Here is a 14,943-nt window from a genome sequence, read left to right as displayed (position 1 = left end):
AATTGAGGCCAGGGGTCAGGAGACTCCCCACTAGCCACTACACCCACTTACTTCAGCTTGTTCTCCGTCTCCTCGCGTCGCGCCAGTAGATCCCGCTTCCACTGGGGAATCTGTGAGAGGCGGCGTGACTCTGCCTCCTGAGCCATACGCTCCTCGAAGTCCTTCTTGGCCCGCTCGGCCGCCTTCTTGGCCATCATCTGGCGCTTCCAATCGGGTATGGCGTTGCCGGCCTGGTCCCTTTCCGGTATCTGCAAGTAGATCTTTGACCCGCCTCTTAACCACCGTTCGCTTGTGTTTCGGCTGGCACCAGTTGGCCAGAACTCACCTGGTCCACGTAGTTGTTGCCCGAGAACTGCTTGGTGATCTCCATGTAGTGCTCCGAGTCCATCCGGCTAGCCATCTGCTGCTCCACTTTCATCTTCTTGATGCCCGGTATGTCCTTGGAGATCTTTAGCTCGGCAATTAGGTCGGACTTAAGATAGGTTTCCGTGCTGGAGGTCAGACACTGCATGCTCAGGCTGCGAGCTGGCATCTGGTAGGGCTTCGGTACCTTCTGTGTGTCCGTGCGACGCAGCTGAAGGAGAATTGGTCCAGGAATTGTAGTAAGTTAAGCACAATTGTTTCTTATGAGCCTTCCTAATAATATGTGTTCCTGACCACAGTGGAGTGCCAATTGCTCACCTGTACGCTGTTCAGATCCTGGATAGAGATGGCCGAGAGTGGCTGGTGCTGCTTCCTGGTGGCCGTGTCCTGGCTATTGGGTGCCGATCCGTGTGGCTTCTTGGGCTTGTGTGATTTGCCAGACATGGTTGCGTCCTGGCCACCTGCTACACCCATCGGTGGACCCATCGGTGGCTGCGGGGGTAACATTCCGTGGGGTAGAGGCGGCGGTGGTGGCGGCAACGGCGGCTGCTCGCCCATTCCATGCAGCTGGTGGGGATGGTGCGGATGTGGATGCGGATGGGGGTGGTGCTGGTGCTGGTGCGGATGCGACTGCTGCTGGGCGATCTGTATCTGCATGTAGTCCTCCGTATCCGTGGAGCTGTTGGTGGAACAAAAGGGGGAAAATGTTGGATTAGGTAGAGATCTCGGCTACTTTCACTGGAAAATGGCAATTGGCAGAGGGCAGTTGGGAGATGGGGGTGGGTTGTGGCCAGTAGGCGAATGGCGGACCTGCGCCAGGTGTGGCGTGTGCGCAGTATCATCTTCGGATTGCAACTGAGTTGCAGTGGCGGCTGCAACATCGCATCTGTGGTAAGAAAAGTGGCAGGCCGCAAAGTGGCACGCATAAAATTTCATGCACTCTTGATCGGCAGAGGAAGTCGCGAATATCTCTCGGCTACAGTGCTGCGCATCTGACTTTTTCTTCAATCCGAGCTTGTTTTACCAAGTAAATTCAATACCATTACTGATGAGTGGCACATTAAACATCAATTTGTCAGCAGCTACGCTTATCTCAAATTGAGTTGTCTCAAATTGCATTTTGTAAGAAAAACTCTTGTTGGGTATAGAAAATCTAGCTATATTTTCTTTAGCCATTTTCCGCTGCAAATTGGCGCAGCACAGAGATCTAGCCATCTGCTAGCTGCTAATTGCTCAGCGGCAGCCAAGCGTCTTTGAAGCCATGTATCTTTTTATATATATATATATTTTTTTTTTAGATTTTGGCTAATTGAGGCGAGGCAACAGTACCGCCGATACTAATTATAAAAAGCCGTTGCACGAGATGTTCAGCCAAATTAAATCGGCTGCCATGTGCTAATTGAAAGTCGGAGGATGGAGGATATATACGAGTAGGTACATATACTCTGCGATTCATGGGGGTATTTGGTGAATAAACACTACTCACCGGGCGGAGGATGGGCACGAACGCTTGTCGATGCTGATGCTCTTGAGATACTCGGACGGCTTGATGAGATGCGTGACGCCGTCTTGTGATTTATTGGGAAAACTGGGCGGCACAAAAGGCAGCACCAGCTGCTTGTTGACCAGATTGGGTCCGCCCGTCCTCTGTCCGCTGGGCAAATGGGTTTCCCCGTAAATCTGCTGCTGCTGCTGTGTAAGTTCGTAGTGATCCTCGGCGGAGGAGCCTCCTCCGTACAGGCTGGGCGTGTACTGATGCGGCTGGCCAGTCGCGTAGTGTGGCTGATTGGGATGGCTGTGATAGTTGCCGCCACCTCCGTTGCCGTTGCCGTTGCCATTGCCATTGCTCCCCTGGTTTTTGTTGCCCTCCGAGTAGCCATAGAAGTGGCCATTGGCCGCAGAACCATTGGCAGCATGTACAGATCCTCCGTATCGGGACTGGGAGTCATCCGAGCTGGCGGCGATGGAGCTACCATTTGTGCTGCCGGCATTGAGCAGCTTGGCTTTCTTGTTCGCTGGAATTGAACCAATTTATTTATGAGTTTTGTGGGTTAGCAGTTATCAGCAGTCTGACTCTGGTCATGCTAACTTGAGCAGCCAGCAAATAAACTACAGCAAATGTACTGAAGAAAATACGAAACTATGAAACTACGAAGCTACGAGAAGCCCAAACCACAATGGATCGCTGCGTAGGCGCCTTTCACCACCAGACGGAGATTTGCGAGGAGAAGGAGACGGAGTTGCAACCCAGTTGCATATAAAAATACGAACAAGTGAATCAAATAAATTACTTTTGTGTGGAAGTCTAACGGAGAGAAATGTTAAATGAGTGCTGCATATTGGAATGCAAATAATTTGAAATTAGAGCTCATTTTGGGAACTATAATAATCATTTATATATACATTCAAAAAATGAATATATTTTAAATATTTCCTTGGCTTCCAAATCAAGTCGGGTTCACTTTTACTGCAGTTTATTTAAAATATTTATATTTCAATTAATTTTAGGCATACATATTAATTGGTAACCAAACTTCAGAATCTCAAGTTGATAAATGATAACTTATTGGTGGTTAAATGTATATGTAATCGAGAGATGCTCGATACCCCAATTTTGATAAATGGTGAGACCAAGGAACAGAGATAGGTGGCCAACGAATGTGGCTAAAAGTCCGCACATGATTGGATAGAACATAATTTAGATATTGGCATGTCGGAAACATTCAAGTGTCCCAATTCAATGCCTTTCCTTATTGTTTGCCTGGAAGCAGCTCAGATTTGATGGAAAGCTCGCTTTGCTTCCTGGGAAATCATATATATATTATATAGTTGGATTAATATCCGCAGACACGGAAGAATAAGTTCCCCGCCAACGTCTTCGTGGGAGTATACCCATAAAAATTGAATTAGCCGCCGTTTCCATTGAAGTCGCCTCTCTGCATTCAATTTCCAGGCAGCCGGTTAATTGGCCAAACACCATCTAAACCCGATCGCATCGGGTCCCCAACTTTCACGGCCTTTGGTAACCCGTTTCCACGGCGATCATTACGTGGTTTGGACGAGACCATACGAGGTGGTGGTGCAGATTCATGGCTGCACTCTTATGGCCAAAACTACTCGCAATCGAGTCCAGCCAGTTTGCATTGAATTTATTCATTCGATTTGAAAAAACAACTCAAGCGAGCTAACGAAAAGCACATTTTTTCATTTTTCCACATGTCCCCACACATTTTATCTATTAATTTGTGCGGAGCAAAAAGCGGCTTGTACTTGTCAAGTTCGCGGTGAAATTCGAAATTGGAGTTGATGTCCAGTTTGGTTTCGTTTGCAGTTTTACGAGTGCAATGCCTGATCTTCATGGTATCAGTTTTTAAATTGACTTAATTGGCTTGGCTTACAAAGTGCAAATCACATTTCTTTAAGAGCTGTCCACTCTCGATAAAATATTACGATTTAGGAACTAATGCTTAAACATTTCAATCATAAGAGTTAGTATTGCATAATATTAAGCAATAAATATTAAGTTTAATCTGTTAGAAAAGTGTAAGTATTAAAGAATACAATGTGTTTACGTTAATTATTTAAGAAATTGTGGGCTCACTACATTTTAAGCGGTATATGTTTAAAATTTATTTTACAAAATTTATAAAAACAAATTGTAAGTTAAGCAGAAAAGGTACCAGTTGCACAACACATAACGTAAATATATTACTCGTTTGTAATATATCATCAAATGTAGCCGTTCTTATTTAAAGCCATCAAAGAATGTAGCTCTAAAACCACTTAACAAAAACACAGAAAAACTTAAAGTAAATACACTTCACGGGCTGTAACCCTTTGGGATTATCTACAACACCGATTTCAGTTGGGAGCACTTACACCGAAAAATATCGAACCGATGGAAGCTGAGCGTGAAATAGTTTCGGCGCGAATTCTTGTGCATCTTAACCGAGCCCAGCATATTCATTCTGTTATCTATGTTCAATCAATGCACATTATCAGAATGTTCAACGCGATATGGACGGACGGCCGGATAAGTCGGGGTGGAGGCTTGAAAAAGTCGCGGCTCTCAACTCCGGGTGACGATGTTGCCTGGGCGAGCTCCGTTGGCAGCCTGAACTGGGTTCAAGCCATCGCCAAAGTTATTCACCCAAGACCATGACGACGGATCGCATTGGAGACACGAGAGAGGCCGCTTCGCAGAAACACGTTCACTTTCGTGGGTAAAACTTTCGCAGTTGGCAGATGCGAAGTTCCACGAGCCGATTGCCAAAAGGCGGAGGAGGCGCAGTGGGCGTGGCCCATGTGAGCGGTGGTGCGGGTGATGGCTCGACGGTCGCCAATTGTTATGTGCAAGTGTGTATGTGTGGGACATTCGCGAGTTGTGGCAAATTGCTTCCTCATCGCGAATCCGGGGATCCCAAATGTCCACTGTGGGTATATGGCATACGTCTTTTGAAGGCCTCTAACCCAACGACAATCGACTATGTTGTAGGTTAATGCACTCGAAATAATTCACATCTACCGAATTTATCAATTGGTAAAAACTCTTTATCAAAATGATGTTAAATCAATTGGGTTATAAGCCAGAGATGTACAGATGTACAGAGATTAGACAGTTACCAGGATTTTAGATTGCGTACCTTTATAAGAAAGCCCCCTCATATTTTTTCCCGTGTGAAAGGAGCATATGAGCTACGACTTTTCGCTGAGTGTAGCTTATATCGAATGACTTGTGTCTTATACGGCAGTCAAGTGGCTGGGATTGTTTCATCGTTGGCACTTCCACTTTTTCAGTTTTCCACTTTTTCAGCACAAAACCCGACTTCCACTTCTTTGTTTTGGCCACATTTTCCACGGATCTTCGCCGCCTTATCGTGTGAACGTCGGCTCAATTAAAGCCTCTCTCCATTTCTCCTGCCCCATCGGACATAATGGGCAATTAACAAATGGAAAATCGGAGCCAACACATGTCAAACATGGCAGGTATTATTCGCATTTTTCAGTTGTTTTTTGCTTGCGTAGTTACGCCTATTTTTGCAATTAAGTAAATACCCGATATTTATTGTGTGATAATGAGGGTTATTGTCTTCGGGCTTCAACAAATCGGCTAGGAAAACGACCACTTGGATTTTTAACTAATTAGCAAAGGCATCCTGAAAGGTGATGAAAAGTAGTGGACAGAAAATTGCCAAGCTGCATTTGTTGAAATAAGGAGAAATTGTTTCCATATGGCTACACACAAATCAATCATAATATTTTCCAAACTGACGACATTATTTGTATGGCTTTGTTCGCACAGCCATTTGCTAACACTGCTTGAAAGCCAACACTTCAATCAAGATGTAACCATTATCCCATCCAATCGACAGCCTTCGACTGCCGCTCAGACATCAGGTTCTCCTCGAGCAACTCGTTTCTATATCTTTTCACTGCAGGGCACTTCACAGCCATTTTCCCCCCATCAGCCGAACATGACTGGCGAATTTCCCCTAATTGATCAATCAAGACGGACAAGTGGACAGTGGTCACAAGCCATCGACGATGCGGAACCCCCCACAAAAATCATGGGGTTCAAAGACCTGGCAAACGGTTAGGGAACTTTAATCAATCAGTCAATCAATGATTATAGCGGATGGATTTCTCGGTGTGATAATGGTCATGGGGTCCTGGGATAACTCCAACCAGTGCACAATTTTGATATAAACTACATTAATCATTCGAGATTTTCTAATTTAACTCCATTGATTAGTGGAAGATAGAGTAGAGTATATAATTTTAATCATTTAGAACTCACCCGATATGGTGGACATGGTGCGATTGTGGTTGCCGCGCACCAGTTCCGATGGCCTCAAGCTCGGCTCCTCGACCACTTCAAGTCCCGAATCCGAGTCCACTGCTTCAGTGGCCACGGGATTGGGTGCTGGAACTGGCGGAGGAGCTGCACCACCTGTTCCATTGGCGTTGGTTGGACCCTGATTCGGTCCGAAGACATTCTTCTTGTAGATGCCATTGTTGCCGGTCATGCTGTTCGGTTGATCGACGCTCAAGTTATTGCGTTGCTGTTGAACTGGTGCCCTCAATGGTGGAGGTAGTGGTGGTGGAGGTGGTCCATTCACTAAAGGATTAGAAGAGGATTTTTCAAGAGTTTTAAATCAACATTTTCATACAGAGAATTGCTCAAGAGACAGACGCATTTACTCTAAAGTCAATAAGTAATCATATTAAGTCTAAAAGTTTGTTATCTTCTTATTTATTGTTTTCAAATATTCTGTACTCACCCACGGCCAGATTTTGCATTGGTGGCGCTGAGGAGACCCGCTTGAGATTCCTGCTACTCTGATTGCCACCGTTCATGTTGCCAATATTGCTGATGTTGTTGATGCTGCCGCTGGTGTTGTTGTTGCTGGAGGCATCCGCCAGATTGTTGCGGATCATGGAGTTCTTGTGCGTCTGCTTGGTCCGCTCGGCCACATCCTCCGGCGGACAGACACTTTCGTAGGTATCACTCTTGATGCCGCCGTTGAGGAGTTGGTTCTTCAGATTGACGTTCTTTGCGCTGTAGTTGTCCTTCAGCGAGGACTCGTATTTGCTGCTGTGCAGTCCAATAATCGAATGTGATTTATTGCGATTCAGCAGACTATTGTTGTTGTTGTTGCTGCTGCTGCTCTGTGCGATGTTGCTGCTGCTGTTGTTCATGTTGCTGTTGTTGTTCATGTTGCGCTTGTTGTTCAAATGCTGAAGGATCAAAAGGAATTGTTATAATATAAGTCTAAAACATAATTTAGTTAATTAGCACATTGAAAGGTGTCTTTAAGTAGCAAATGCATATCAGGTTTAAAAATATGTTGTTTGTTGCATTAAATTAAAATATTTTCTTGCATACTTTTAGACCTTTCTGTTGCAATAACAAATGATCCTTACGTGGTTGCTGTACTGCAGCACAATGTCCGTGCTCCTGGTGGAACTGGCGCTGGCCGATCGCGAATGGGAGCCACTGTCCCGCGACCGGGATCGTCCTACGTTGTATTTGTGTTGCAGCTGCTGCTGTTGCTGTTGCTGCTGCTGCTGCTGCTGGGTGGCCTGGTGCTGCAGCTGCTGTTGTTGCTGCAACTGGTGTTGCTGTTGCTGCTGGTGCTGCTTGCGCGACTCCTCGCGCACCAGATATATGTCCTCGTAGTCGTGATCCCCGCCGCCATTCTGATTGCTGGGCTTGCCCTTGTGCGCCTTGTAGTTGTTGTTCTTGATGTTGCCGCTGGCGCTGATGTTGCTGCTGCTACCGTGGCGATTGAAACTCTGGCTGCGCAGCTGCTGCTGCTGCTTCGGCGAGTTGAAGCTGGACGAGATGGAGACGGACTCGTCGGAGCCGCTGCCCGCTCCGCTGGAGCTGGAGTGGACGTCCGCCTGGATGGTCATAGCGTTGCCCGCTTTCGACTGTAGCAGCTGGTGGGCGTGACTCTTGCCATGCTGTTTCACACTGCTGCTGCAATCGGAGTCCACGAACAGATCCCGCACCCGATTGTAGATGATGTCCTGCGGATCGTGCAGAAAGAACGACTCCCCGGAGATGCTGCCATTCGGCGATGGGGTGTTGTACATGCCGCCATTCCGCATGGGATTCACATACAACCCATCGTTGGGCAGCAGGGCTCCACCGCTTCCACCTCCTCCTCCGACGCCTCCGCCTCCCGAAGAACTGTTGCCACCCGGATTGCCGCCCAAGGAGGACGAACCGTTGTACAACTTCTCGGAGGAACTCCTCGATTGTTGCGAGTACAAGGCATCGCTGTTCTTCCTTGAGATTCCCAGGCCCATGCTCATGCCCATGCCCATGCCCATTCCCATGCCCAAGCCCATTCCCGATCCTCCTGATCCGCCTGCTAAGGCCGGTGGATGCAAGTAAAATGGCTCCACGTCGGAGCTCAAAGTCGAGGAGGACTTGGACTTGATCGTATTGCTGCGACTCGTCTGCTTCGAGGAATTCGAGTTCGAGTTGCAGCTGCTGCTCAGGTGCTGCTGCTGTTGTTGCTGCTGCTGTTGCTGGTGCTGCTGGTGCAGTTGCTGCTGCGACTTGTGCCGCTGTGAGCTACTTTTGCCATTGTAATCCACCGAAGTGCCGTGCTGAACCAAGACATTCAGGCACTAAACAAGAAAAAATTGTAGGGGTAAATAGTTAATATGTTAATATGTATGTTTAATTGAAATTTTTCTAGTTCAACACTGACCTCAACCTGCTGATTTTCTGCCGCATCGTTAATGGGCGATTTGCCATATTTATCCAGGGACAATTTGGCTCCGTGATTGAGCAGCCAACGGACTACGGATAGATGTCCACGGGAGGCGGCAAAGTGCAAGGGCGTAGCTCCATCGCCATCCCTTAAATTGGGATCCACACCTTGATCCTGGACCTTTGATGGGATAAGAGGGAAAAACAAATATAATATGTGTGCAATAAAATGATTTACTATCTGTTATAAGTGACTAATGAATATGTTTTTAAACCACCCGAAACCGAACGATCCATCAACGTCTCTTTAGTTCGAAGCACAACTGTCATTTTGACCATGTTTATTACAGCTTATCCATCTAAAAGCACGATGTCTTGACGAGATGTTGAGGTATTCATTCCGCGCTGTCCATCGAAATGCCGACTCCTTGTCCACTAAATCAACTCAATGTCTTTCGGCGGTTAAGTATCTCACAGACTGCGTATGTGGAAAGTGGTTTGCCAGCCGGCAGGCGTTGCGGCTATAATGGAAACTATTTAGTTCAATTTAGAAAGGCGGTTTTCCACTGCCGCTGGCGATGATCTTGAAATTGCATTCTGGTTATTGGGAGGCCATTGTCAGCACTGGAAGATGTGGCTTTGCATAAGCCACTCTCTCCGCTCCTCGGTCACTTGTCCACTTCGCTAGTTGGCTACTTGGTAACTTGCTCCCTCCTCCATCGAGCGCATTCCCCGATTGATAAATGGCGCTGGCCTGGCGACAAACTGGCCGGGAATCCCACTCGAGAACCCCGTTAAAACTATTGAAAAACAGGACCCACAGACATTAGCAAAAAGAAACGGGTTCACAGCCGCACTGAGAAAAATGAATGGGTTAAGAACAATCCATGTCCCTTTTGCGAGTAATAGAATAGTATTCTGCATCAATGAAAGTAGACTCTTAGAATGTACAAGCTTGATGGATTTTCAATGCTATGCATTGTAAATTGATATTAATGCAGCAATTTGCTCATTTTAGATTACTAATCATCTATTAATCCCACCCTAAAAATCGGATTATATTATAATAATATTAAATAATATTATTAAAAACCCTTTCTGTTTTTGCTCGTTTCTGTTCAATCCTAATGCAACATTCAGTTTTGGCCAATGCACTTAACGTAGCAATTGACCTGCATTGCGTTCAACTGCTGCAGTTGGCCAAGATGGCCAGCCAAGTTGGCAGTTAGCTGCTTACAGATCGGATTAAAAGACCGAATTCGATGCATTTGGTGCACCATCTACTCACCATCCATTTGAGGCAATCCAAGCAGCCCATTTGTGAAGCGGCATGGATCGGTGCCATTCCGTCGCGTGCACGGACGTACAAAGAGCCGCCGGCCTCGAGCACCAGAAACTTGAGCACCTCCAAGTGGCCCTCCTGCGCCGCCAGGTAAACGGGCGTGACATCGTTGTCCATTTGCGTATTGGCGCTGCAATGCGGCGGAAAAAAGGCTCATTACTTGTCATCCAATTAGGTGGTATAGTATACTCGTACAAAGGGGCAGCTTAATGAACAAAAAGTTGCACCGAAATAGCTAAAAGTGCTCTCATTTCGAAGGCACCTATTCCTATCGCAGATATGGCATATAGAGTGTCTATAACATATAACTGCAGTTAATCGATAGAAACGCACTGGGTCACTGGAAAATCTCTACTCAGCATTTTCCTCTTCTTTGACCGGTTTTTCACTCGTTTTTATTGCGGAATATCATTGATCGATCGATTACAAAGAGATGGTGGACGGTAGGCAGAGATTAATCAACTCCACCGCCAATGGAAATGGTAATCTTTGGAGAATGTGTGGGAAAAGTTATGCACCGATTTGTCACGGTGTTCAGCCGACTATAATCCCATCAAATGTGGTCTGCCATTGATAGGAATTGGGTAACAAGTTTCCAGATTATGTCGAAATCTATAGGCCTCTATTAAATGATAAGTTTAAAATTTTAATCGCATTAAACCAATTGATCGCCTTGTGAGACACAATATTTTATGTAAATGTTTTAATAATATAAATTAGTCATTCAAACCAATGAATCGGAGGCATATTTATATGAGTACATGGTTTCAGTTCATGATTCATTTTAAGCATCTATGAAAATGTAATTCGAAAGTAAGTGCAAGCGCACGATCGTAACTGAAAACTTTCTTAACGGCTTATAAATTCTTATTGATCTTAACCATTTTCTTTTTTAAACCAAGACAAAAAGGCAGTCATTTGCAGCAACGAGAATGGAATTAATTATTATTATTTAGCCCCAGACATATACTGCTATACTACTTGACCTGTATTATTTATTGCGTATGTATATGTAGGTAAAAAGTTTTGTGATCACCCAAGATCATCAGTGATCTTTTAGTGATATCCCACCTAACGACGCTGCGTCGATTGTTTTGCTCCTTGCGCCCGACGCCGCTCATCATGGGCATGGTCTCGTCGTCATCGTTGGAGTCCTGATCCCCGTCGTCGTCCATCTGCTGGCGCACCACCTCCACGGCGGACTTCCGCTGGTGGTGCGAGTGCGGGTGATGATTCATCTCCGTTTGGGCTAGTGGATCCTTGGCGTGCTGATGCTGGCGATCCTGCTCCTCGCTGCTCTGATCCTGGGCAGCTGCCTCCTCGATGAGGCTGGTGTTGCCCTGTCCGCCGTCCCCGATTTCCGATCCTGTGCTGCTGCTGTGGACACTGCTGCTGAGAATGGCCGCCGTCACCACCTCGGTTGCGATGATGGTGTGGATGTCATTGTTGGACTTGGACTTCTGCTTGCTGCGGCGGTAGGAGGTCAGACTTGTGGTCATGCGGCCTAGGAGGCCCTTCTTAACGTTGATCGTGGAGAAGTAGCTAGCGAATGAGGAGGAGGATGGTGACGATGAGGAAGTGGACTGGATTTGGTGGTCAGGTGACTGGGGTGTGTGTTTGAGTGGGTCCTTTGCTTTTAACAGATATATGTATATATTGATTTATATTTGAATGGGTTCGAATTGGCAGTGCTCTTGGTGCGCTGGTGTTTTAATTGAACTTATTTGGTGAACTTTAATTTATTCGCCTTGGCTTACCGTTCACGTTCGAAATTTCAAATTTTACTTTCGTTTGTCACTAGACTTTATATATTTTCCGGTTTTCGTGTAGCTTTGATTTTCCTTGTACCGTTACACAAACACACTTATATGCACACACACAGGCACGGGAAAAAAAATGAGTTCGATTTATGGAACTGGTTTAGGAAAAATCACTTAAATGCTTTGATTTGCATAGCAAGTTTTCGGCTGCAGTCTTTTGTTTTTCACTTTATTTGTACAATTTCTTTATGGATCACATATGTATACACCTGCTGAAACCGAAAGTCGGCATTATTCCGACATCTCGCTGCGATGTCTGGGCTGTGATTAAACCCTCGATGCTCGATCTGCTCGACAAACTTATGCTTCTTGCCTCACATCTACATCTATATACATTTTTAGGTGAAATTAACGCCTAAAAGCGAAACAAACATAGAAACCGTCAAGGGGGAGGAGGTTTCTCTCCACGAGTAGTTACGCCTGACTCCCAGTCTAAAGTCTGCACTTGTCTTGGCGTCTGCCACTCGTGTAGATCTAGCTGGAGTTGCTGGTGTTACCGTTTAGTTGGCTTGGCCTGGCTTTCCTCATGCCACAGTGGGGCAAGAGTGGGAGTGCCCCATCCAACGGGAGAATTATAATGGCCACTGATCACCGTGATCACGCCAATTTGGCTAGCGCCAAAATTATAGACCAGCAAAACGCCATGAATTTGGTCAGGCCTTTCCAACTCTCAATTGCCTAACAGGCAGCTGAGCAGAGTTAGGAAAATAGTTTACCAACTTGCGCACCATTTAATTGTTAACACAATTCGCAAGCAATAAATCAGGCACCAGAACTCCATAAACGAATTCTGAGACAAAAAATACATACTTGTTTTGATTTTTACTTTTGAAACCTTTTTCATAATTTTTCATCAATTTTAATATTAAGCATATTCTATGAATCCATTAAACAGTATAATTATGGAGAATTTACTTTAATGATCTGATTTATAGTTATTTTTTTACTAGTTAACTAGTATTACTAGTATTGTATTGAACAATGCCCTCCTACTTATCCCAAATATTGCCTAAACCATTTTACTTTAGATTCGACCCTAAATGGTCGAACCATGGTCCCACTGTGCTTTCGCCCCTGAGCTCCAGAAGATTCGGGGCCGAACGGAGGCGTCGGAGGCGATGATGATGATGATGGTTATATGGGTACGGATACTAGTATCTGTTCACTTAGTCAACTGGCTTACGACTTCATGGATATTGCGCACGGCGGCGGAGTTAGCTTTCTTCGTCCGACTTCGGACTACTTGTTACATTTTCCAGCTTTTCTCGCTTAGAAATGAATTGTAAACCAATTAAAGTTGATTTTTCATCTTCATCCACTCCATCCCGCCATTTATTTTCGTATGTTGTGGCTTCTTTAGTAGGTGAAAATACAGTACGAAACATATTTCTATATACATTGCCAATTTTTTCCTCTTTGCTGTTTTTTTTTTTTTTTGTGTTTGCCCCCCTTGTCTTCTTTCTCACTATTTGCAGTTTAATAATTATTTTTTAATTTATTTAATGTGTCTGGGGGCCGAGGCAGCAAGTGGTTTTAAAAAGCGAAATAATTGAGGCGAAGCAGGAGCCTCGTTAGAAATGCCAGTTGACAGTTATAGACTCGTTTATTTAATTGAACATTTGCGTGCTCGAATCCAATGATGGACGATCAACAATTGGCGATCCACAATCCAGACTCGTCGATTGCCCATCGCTGAGAGAATGCAGAATGAAAGACATGCGAGTGACACAAAAAGACTCCAGGGAGATAAACAGATACAAAGATACAGATACAATAGCCGATGTTAGTATTACGCGGCGATTAGTGGATACGTTAAGATGTGGGCAGCAAGTGCCGCTTGAATTCTCTAACAATTATCAAGTCTTATCTGGGTTATTTTAAGATTCAAGTCATCCTAGGAAAGGGTATGCATACTGGCTCATAGCAAACAACTACCACCTACATACATATAAATATGTGTTAATCTTCTATACCATACAAATTTGAGTTTTGATTCGTGACTCCTTCTTTTTTGAAGTATAGAAGATTTTCTCACTAAGAATATGTTAATTTTGTTCCTTATAAACATTATTAGACGAGTCAAGATGATTAATCACAGTCCAGCTCAATTCTACATCCAATTTGTTTAAAGTAAGTTATTTGCTCAACTAGGCTTTCTATTTTCAATAAATTATAATTATTACTGCTATTTCCATTTACTGATGTGCTGCATTTCTGAATATATTTATTGGTGTATTAAATGATCATTAAACTGTTTTTTCTGAGACCAAGCACAAGCACCACAACTGAACGCACATATATTTTAGAGCATTTAATTCCGCACTCAAACACACTGGCAAAAAAAAAGCGTATTGGATTAGCTCGGCATCCTTGGCGTCCCGGTGGCCAATTCGATTTACTCGCTGCCTTGGCCAATCGATTAGTGGCAACTGAATGTTGGCCAAAAGCAGCCGTTGCTACCTTTTCATGGTTGCGGTTGCTGCGGCTGCTGCTGCTGCGGATGTTGCTGCTGGCTTGGGCATTAAGCCAAATGTTGTGGCTACTGTTTGCGGGGTGCAGACGGTGATGGTGATGGTGATGTTGCTTTTGCTTTAGCTGCCTTTGTGCCTTGCAGTTCTTTGGTACACTGAAACTGTTAATTAATTCGCGTTCCGATTCGTTAACTGCATTTGAGATACTTTGAAGCGCGAAATTTTGTCTGCTGTTGCTGCTGCTGCTGCTGCTAGTGCTGCTGCTGATGCTGCTGCTGATGCTGCTTCTGCTGGCTGACCAACGGACAGTCGCGGGGGCGTGGCCGCGCTGATGCATCGAGCTTCACAACGAAACCGCACTAAATGCACCATTGAAATCAAAATTCAAATTCATTCCGTGGCCGCATGTTGCTGCTGCATAACGGTAGCTGGTAAACAGTAACAACTTTAACACCAACTATCACTCTATATATTTGTTTGAAATATATGTGTTGTATTATGCTGCACGAGACCGATACGATATAAGACCCACGAACGAAAGCACCGTTCGCCTCGACTAGCCAAACGCGAATAGCCAGCACCACCGAACGCCAAGCGCCATCGAGTGGCCACCGCGAACCACTGGTGGTGCTGGTGGTGTTGCTCCCTCCACTTCTTCTTTTTCTTCGGCCTGCTCTTCTTTTGGTGACGCAGGGGGCATGACGGGGGCAAATCAGGTAA

The 14,943-nt window shown here is 45.2% G+C and overlaps 1 protein-coding gene across 9 annotated transcripts in view; it reads right to left on the bottom strand.

Annotated features, from left to right (window-relative positions):
- f (forked) overlaps positions 1–14,943 on the bottom strand; it is a 48,023-nt gene that overhangs the window by 972 nt on the left and 32,108 nt on the right. For 3 of the 9 annotated variants that reach the window (NM_001201729.1, NM_078660.2, NM_176745.1), the window contains 9 exons: positions 9,879–10,062; positions 8,589–8,771; positions 7,288–8,505; positions 6,645–7,101; positions 6,161–6,481; positions 1,850–2,378; positions 682–1,042; positions 326–574; positions 52–260 (listed from right to left, as the gene is read on the bottom strand). In NM_001201729.1, the coding sequence (NP_001188658.1) occupies positions 52–260; positions 326–574; positions 682–1,042; positions 1,850–2,378; positions 6,161–6,481; positions 6,645–7,101; positions 7,288–8,505; positions 8,589–8,771; positions 9,879–10,062 (3,711 nt within the window). Of the gene's footprint in view, positions 1–51; positions 261–325; positions 575–681; positions 1,043–1,173; positions 1,250–1,849; positions 2,379–4,242; positions 4,480–6,160; positions 6,482–6,644; positions 7,102–7,287; positions 8,506–8,588; positions 8,772–9,878; positions 10,063–11,003; positions 11,925–14,212; positions 14,561–14,943 lie in introns of those variants that run through there. The other 6 variants (NM_001201730.1, NM_001042819.3, NM_176746.1 and 3 more) reach the window with 6 other exon arrangements.

Source organism: Drosophila melanogaster, chromosome X, assembly GCF_000001215.4.
Source record: "Drosophila melanogaster chromosome X".
Lineage (NCBI taxonomy): Eukaryota > Metazoa > Arthropoda > Insecta > Diptera > Drosophilidae > Drosophila > Drosophila melanogaster.
The sequence above is the reverse complement of the archived record's forward strand: the minus strand, read 5'-3'. Positions and strand labels throughout refer to the sequence as shown.